Genomic DNA, 8,187 nt, shown 5'->3' on the forward strand with positions numbered 1-8,187 from the left:
ACAGGTGGAGAAACAAACTAACTAATTTGACCTAAATTTGTGATACAATGGTTAAATACAAATTGTCAAATGCTCTTAATTACATCACCTGCGGAATGAACGTTCTACATATAGTTACTTTTGTGTAGTGGCTTTGGATTCTGTGACTACTGCTAAAGTTGTAATCTCGGCATGCCAAATGTTGCAAAGTTTTAACTTTAAAACCGGATTTAGCTCCTTGTAGTATTTCTTTTATAACTTCTAAAAATTAATTGAAATCCTTGAGATATTCGCCATTTTAACAAACAGGACTAATTAGTGGATCTATTTTAATTTAGGTTTTTTTTTTGGCTTGCACTTGTGTATAAATGATTGCATTGAACAAAGAAAAAAAATGTTTTTTTTAAGTGTTTTTCCCATTTTTAAACATTTTCTTCCTATTTAATATAGCAATATGTATACATATTAGGTATCAAAAGAAGCCATATTGCTGCTTTAAAAAAACATATATATAATGTGTATGAGTTCACTTGAGCAAAAATTAGGAAATTGTGGTAGAATTAATTCATGCAAACAAAGACAAAACAGCATTGGTCACAAATGCATTACATCTCAAAATAGTCTTGGTCCTTAAGGGGTTAAAGGAATGTTTATATGATTCTTGTTATTTTATGAACAAACAGCATATAACATTATTTTTTTTCAAAATTATAGAAAACATATAATTTCTAATAAATATCTCCTAACTAAAAACAATTCAAATATTTTGTAAAGTAAAGGGGGAAAAGCAAATTATGCTATTCTTATTTTCCTTCAAATAAAACTTTGTGACTTAATCTGTAATTTCAAACATCTGCTGAACCTATAGCGAATGGTGATTCTGCCAAAAAACAACTAACAAAAATGCAACAAACAAAAAAATAAATGTAGAACATACAAATTCATAACCAACTTGGCTAACAATAACAGGACAAAAAAGTTAAACTTCTGCAAAATCTGCATTACAACCCCCACACACGTATGAAAAACTGTCATGTCTTGCATGTGTGTAGCTGTCTCACATGGAGAATTACAGCCTTATACACATGCAGTGTAGGATATGAGCATAAACAATTAAATATTCACATTCATTATAATTAATGGTTGAATTTGTTTAGGCGAGACAATTTTTTTTTCAGGAAAATGTCCTTGCATGTGATGACAAGTCTTTGGTTTGTGTATTCCTTTAGTACGGCTATATAGTGTACACATATTCTTACAGGTTTTGTGGGTGTACTGCAACTTCTTAGGCTTAGACTCTCTCGGATACCCCACCTCGGACTTACATGGTGAATTTAAAGATTCTTGACTTTTCTTAAGTTTGATCTTTCAGCTGTTTAGTAGATAACTCCCCCACTTACTCTTAGTGATGGTGTCATCCCAAAGTGCACAATACCCTATAAAACATATAATGTATGTATTCTATTCATGTATATCACGTGGATGATACAGTAATGCTTTATTTTGATTTATTTAGGTGCAACAGAAAACTATTTGATGCAGCGATTCCAGTTCCTTCAACCAAACTAAAGTACTGGATTTCATCAACTGAAATTAATTTCCAGGTGTGAATAAGTTTATCTTGAATGGACTTTACTTATACAGTACTAATGTTTTATTCACTAAATAAAACATTGATGTGAAGCAATAGGATACGTTTGAATTTTATGTCAAAATAATCTAGCTGGAAAACAGCTGTGATTATTTTCCAATTGTCATGCAACTACCTTACAACAATGTATAGTTAGATTAATAACAATGTCAGTAGTTCATGGTATATAACTAAATGGCCATGTAATAACAGATTGCCCTGATCAGTAAAAACGACTTGTTACCTAATCATTTTTATAGTGATTTGAACTGCTTTGCAGAGCATAACATTTGGAACAAATACAACAAATAGTGATTGCCAAATCTAGAGGACTCCATAAACTGTATGGGAAGTGACAGTCTCACACCATCATACCCACACTATGCACTTTGGATAGAAGTAATGTAAAATGTGAACGCTTAGGGCATTCTGCAATGTGTAAAGGGTTAAAGAAACACTATAGGCCCCAAATAACTACTACAAGTGACTGCTCCGTCATGCGTCATGTCAATTCATACCAGGGATTGGGCCAGTGGTAGGCTCAACAGATGTTCTCCAACTACCACAGCCTGCTGCACACACTGGTATGGTGTGAAACAGAGCAAAACTTTGACTCTGACATTTTGTGATTGGAGGCCAGGCTACCGCCTGCCAGGGAATAAACATGTCTGCTAAATGGTTAGTGAACCATTTGGCATTGATGTGGGATCCAGCACTCATATACTCCAGAAACCATTAACCTTTTAACCATTTGAAGTAGTTATGGTGCCTTTCTGTGTTCAATATACTAAGCAGGGGCTTTCTGTGCCCCATCTCACACTTGATTGATGCTACTGGAGAAACATCAAGTCATAAAAGATCCTCCCAGATATTACTAAAGCCAGGGAGTGTCCCTGATTCATTTAAGAAAAATGTTACTTGAATTGTGGGATGCCCACAGTGCAAACATGCATATATGTATTTGCTTTATTTATAAAGCTAAGCTAACAATTCAACCAGATAGATGCAATTTTGCAAACATACAGCTTTTCATTTCCAGGCATGTTTTAAAAGCCTACTTTCAACCTTTTTATCTCTCTCCACAAATGTTGCAAACTAACCTTATTTTTAACTCTCCAACTACCTATTTTTTTCTTATATTCCAAACTTTTCATGTCTATCTCCCCAGGGTCTTATCTGCCACTCTCCAGATCTTCTGCCACTCTCCAGATCTTTATGCAAATGCATATTGATTTATATTTATTCCAATATATTTCTCACTTTTTTTTTATACATGATCTATAAACATTTGTTATGTTACCGGCACATATTTTGAAAAGCCATCATGCACTGCTACCTAGGAATTTTAACTACCGTATATTATAATAGTATTCCTTAAACCCACTTGAACATTAGTAAGCTTATTGCAAAACCTGTCTAACATGGCCGGATACATTGCAACACGCTAACCTTTAAGAGAGATGTTCCTCTTATTACATTCTTCCTTCTTTTAATGACTAATATGGAAAATCAAGTGGTTTCAACATTTCCTGCATTGGCACTTTGCAAAATATTATTTACTTAACAAAATCCAAAATGTAATTCTGCCTCAAAATAATAAGCAGTGTGCTGTTAAATGGACACTATAAGCACCAAAACAAATTTAGCTAAATGGAGTGGTTCTGGTGTAAAGACCATGCACATAAAGCCCAACTGCTCAATTATCTTCCATTTAGTAGTTAAATATCTTTATTTATGCAGGCCTAGTCATCCCTTGACTGTATGTAAAAAGAGATCAATAGGGTTATTCACTAGCATTTAAAGTTAAAGTGGATTTAAGGTTAAAATAGCTGAACTGGAAACATTCTCACAGTCAATAAATGCTTTCGATTGAGCTATCTTGGCCCTAAATTTGAAATTCACTTTGAATTAACTTTAAATTCTCACTTTAGTGAAGAACCCTGCTAATGTTTTAACATCACTTTAATGCAAAGTCTGGTAAATTTAGAATTAAGCAATATTTTGCTCTGGAATGTAAGGGATTAAATAATATGTGAGATATATCTGGAATTGCAAGCTTTTGATAAGGACACAATGCCGTGGGGGGGGGGGGGGGGGGGTGTCTACCTCACATTATGCTGTCAGTGGCTCATCACTGTAACTAAAAAACAGTTAAAATGCAGCTATTGCTGCCCAGTCACTTTGATAGTGTCCACTAGTTTCCCCTGTGCCATCATCTGATGCCCACACCGATGGCATTGTCGACCAGGGGTATTGGGGTAGATAGGTAATTTTTATTGAGTGGTTGACTAGGGGTTTGAACTTTACTAAATAACCCTGTGTATACAAATTATTAAACAGGACTCATAGAAATCAACAAACGTAAAACCATATCACAAACATTTTCAAAGCAGCTGTTTTAAAACAAAAATGATTATTACTTTTAATATTTGAGTATACGTATGAACATAGCTTGTAATTTGAAGTGTCTTTAGTGGTGCAATACTTATCAAAACAACACCTGCCAATATGCTTGCAATGATATTGAAGTGATCAGAATCCCACCATTCTGATATGACAGCCCCTTCACTGGGTTATTCACTAAAGTCCAAATGGCCCCGTACCAAATGGGGCTACATAAAGGGGCATTAAGATTGCAAAATCTGGACATGGTTCACAGTATTCAACAATAACCAGAATTTGCTATTCGAGACCCTGAATTAAGTATGTATTTCAGCCAGACTCAAAGGTCAGATTAAAATATAAAAAAAAAATTCAAACTATTTGACTGCTGCCAATTCTAGGAGTCAACTGGCAAATAGTTAAAAACGAGCTTGCTTGCCAACTGCCACATTAAATACCGTATTTTTCGCTCCATAAGACGCACTTTTTTTCCCCTCAAAAGTGAGGGGAAATGTCTGTGCGTCTTATGGAGCGAATATGAAGCTTTACTTACCTGTCTTGCAGCGTTGGCCGGCAGCACAGGGCGCACCGCGGTAGTGGAACTTGAATTTCATGTTCCGGTTTCCGGCGGGACTGAAAGGAAGTGTGCACAAGCTGAGTGCGCACTTCCTTTCAGTCCCGCCGGAAACCGGAACATGAAATTCAAGTTCCACTACCGCGGTGCGCCCTGTGCTGCCGGCCAACGCTGCAAGACAGGTAAGTAATTATGGGACAAGGGGAGGGGGACAGTATGGGAGAGAAGAATATGGGGAGGGGGAGGAAGTCTATGGGGGGGGGAGATGAAGTCTATGGGGGGGGGAGATGAAGTCTATGGGGAGGGGGGGGAGATGAAGTCTATGGGGAGGGAGGGAGGGAGATGAAGTCTATGGGGAGGGGGGGAGATGAAGTCTATGGGGAGGGGGAGGGAGATGAAGTCTATGGGGAGGGGGGAGATGAAGTCTATGGGGAGGGGGGAGATGAAGTCTATGGGGGGGGAGATGAAGTCTATGGGAAGGGGGGGCGAGATGAAGTCTATGGGGAGGGGGGAGATGAAGTCTATGGGGAGGGGGGGAGATGAAGTCTATGGGGAGGGGGGGAGATGAAGTCTATGGGTAGGGGGGGAGATGAAGTCTATGGGGAGGGGGGGAGATGAAGTCTATGGGGAGGGGGGAGATGAAGTCTATGGGGGGGAGATGAAGTCTATGGGGAGGGGGGGGAGATGAAGTCTATGGGGAGGGGGGGAGATGAAGTCTATGGGGGGGAGATGAAGTCTATGGGGAGGGGGGGCGAGATGAAGTCTATGGGGAGGGGGGAGATGAAGTCTATGAGGAGGTGGGGAGATGAAGTCTATGGGGAGGGGGGGGAGATGAAGTCTATGGGTAGGGGGGGAGATGAAGTCTATGGGGAGGGGGGGGAGATGAAGTCTATGGGGAGGGGGGAGATGAAGTCTATGGGGGGGAGATGAAGTCTATGGGGAGGGGGGGAGATGAAGTCTATGGGGAGGGGGGGAGATGAAGTCTATGGGGAGGGGGGAGATGAAGTCTATGGGGAGGGGGGGAGATGAAGTCTATGGGGAGGGGGAGATGAAGTCTATGGGGAGGGGGGGAGATGAAGTCTATGGGGCGGGGGGGGGAGATGAAGTCTATGGGGCGGGGGGGGAGATGAAGTCTATGGGGCGGGGGGGGGAGATGAAGTCTATGGGGAGGGGGGAGATGGAGTCTATGGGGAAGGGGGGAGATGGAGTCTATGGGGAGGGGGGGAGATGAAGTCTATGGGGAGGGGGGGGAGATGAAGTCTATGGGTAGGGGGGGAGATGAAGTCTATGGGGAGGGGGGGAGATGAAGTCTATGGGGAGGGGGGAGATGAAGTCTATGGGGGGGAGATGAAGTCTATGGGGAGGGGGGGAGATGAAGTCTATGGGGAGGGGGGGAGATGAAGTCTATGGGGAGGGGGGAGATGAAGTCTATGGGGAGGGGGGGAGATGAAGTCTATGGGGAGGGGGAGATGAAGTCTATGGGGAGGGGGGGAGATGAAGTCTATGGGGCGGGGGGGGAGATGAAGTCTATGGGGCGGGGGGGGGAGATGAAGTCTATGGGGCGGGGGGGAGATGAAGTCTATGGGGAGGGGGGAGACGGAGTCTATGGGGAAGGGGGGAGATGGAGTCTATGGGGAGGGGGGGAGATGAAGTCTATGGGGAGAGGGGGGAGATGAAGTCTATGGGGAGGGGGGAGATGAAGTCTATGTGGAGGGGGGGAGATGCAGTCTATGGGGAGGGGGGGAGATGAAGTCTATGGGGGGGAGATGAAGTCTATGGGGGGAGATGAAGTCTATGGGGAGGGGGGAGATGAAGTCTATGGGGAGGGAGGGAGATGAAGTCTATGGGGGGGAGATGAAGTCTATGGGGAGGGGGGGAGATGAAGTCTATGGGGCGGGGGGGAGATGAAGTCTATGGGGAGGGGGGGAGATGGAGTCTATGGGGAGGGGGAGATGGAGTCTATGGGGAAGGGGGGAGATGGAGTCTATGGGGAGGGGGGGAGATGAAGTCTATGGGGAGGGGGGGAGATGAAGTCTATGGGGAGGGGGGAGATGAAGACTATGGGGAGGGGGTGGGTGAAGACTATGGGGAGGGGGTGGGTGAAGACTATGGGGAGGGGGTGAGTGAAGACTATGGGAGGGGGGGGACACTATGGGACAGGGGAGAAAAAAAATATTCTGTACAAACTGTCCCATAGTAAGAAACACTATGGGACAGTTTGTTCAGAATATTTTTTTTCTGGGTTTCTTCCTCTAAAAACTAGGTGCGTCTTATGGTGAGGTGCGTCTTATGGAGCGAAAAATACGGTAGTTAAAACTACAAATAAGCAAAAAAAATTGGGGGGTTATTGAGATGCCTATATTACTATAAGGTAACTTTAAAATCAGCCATTTTTTGCAAATTGAAAGGAAACATAGGTTGTAGTAATAGATTATTGATAGACTTTATCACGAAAAGAAAGACATATTCTCTTGGTAGAAAGCCATCATCATCAAAAGTTTGTAGTAGGGTTCATTATTATAGGCCTTATAGAAGTCAAATTCTTAACTCGATTAGAAACGATGTAGGGACTCATTTGTTAATTTATATGTCAGATGTGATTTCTCTCGTGTAAAATATATAATTTCTGTTTTCTTTTTAGAAATGTGTTCCTGTTGTTCCCAGTGAATCTGTACCGATTACAGATATTGAAATCATCTTGAATACAGACTGCCACAAAGAGAAAAAATAACTCAAAATAACACTAAAGTCAGAAAACAAAAGCCTTTCATTGTGGATTATCATAAATAAAGAACACAGTTCTTAAAGACTTCTAATAATTGGCTCATAATAATGAGAAAATACAGTTGATGAAGGCTAATTTTGTTATTTAATGGATTTATGTTTTGGGATTATTTTTTTTCTGTAATTCATCAGTGAATGAGAATTTAAAATAGAATTATGTGGATTACCAATGTCACAGGAAATATTCAAGGGTAAGAAATTGAAGTTTACTTTTTTATAATGATGTTGCAGAAAAAGGAAAAAATTATTATTAAAAAAAAAATACACTCTACTTATTTTTTTTGTTTGTTTTTTTAAATGTTGTGAGTAAAAATATTTTTCCAAATGTATACACATGTTATTTAGCACTACAGAATTAATTGTTGCTAAAAAAAAAGATAATTTCTTCAAAAAATAAATATCAATATCAATATCAATATCATGGCGGGACCTGGATAGCAAGTGGGGGAGACAGTCACTCCCTTCCTCTGAAGTAAACCAATCATCTGAAATATTGTCCTACCTGCCCCATTTGAATCAGAAGTGGCTACTCCTGTCCTTCCTTTAACAGCTGTTATCTCACCTTACTGAGGCACCCATCGATACTGTCCTTGCTTGCACAATGGCAAATGAACAAGATGGCCACCGTCTAATCGCCAAAGAACCCATAGACTTGGGACATGTGCCATCCACAAGTAGTCGCCTTCAACTGTGCCTTGATGCCATATGTTCCAGGTTCTGGGCTAATCTAGAACAGATGGCTATTGGCAAGCCAACTCTTCAGCCTTTTATGGTGCATCTCAAATGGGAAAATTGGGCTCTAGCACTTAAACTCTCCAGGACTCTTCTCTAGTTACCT

General features: G+C 41.0%; 1 protein-coding gene across 1 annotated transcript in view; it reads left to right on the top strand.

Moving 5' to 3' along the window:
* The window catches only part of LOC134588654 (interleukin-5 receptor subunit alpha-like), a 55,281-nt gene extending 47,597 nt beyond the window's left edge, over positions 1–7,684 (top strand). Inside the window, exons 10-11 of the mRNA XM_063444286.1 lie at positions 1,496–1,583; positions 7,207–7,684. Coding sequence (XP_063300356.1) covers positions 1,496–1,583; positions 7,207–7,296 — 178 coding nt within the window. The 3' untranslated portion in view covers positions 7,297–7,684. The remainder of the gene's footprint in view (positions 1–1,495; positions 1,584–7,206) is intronic.
* The last annotated feature ends 503 nt before the right edge of the window (positions 7,685–8,187 follow it).

Source organism: Pelobates fuscus, chromosome 1, assembly GCF_036172605.1.
Source record: "Pelobates fuscus isolate aPelFus1 chromosome 1, aPelFus1.pri, whole genome shotgun sequence".
NCBI classification, from domain to species: domain Eukaryota; kingdom Metazoa; phylum Chordata; class Amphibia; order Anura; family Pelobatidae; genus Pelobates; species Pelobates fuscus.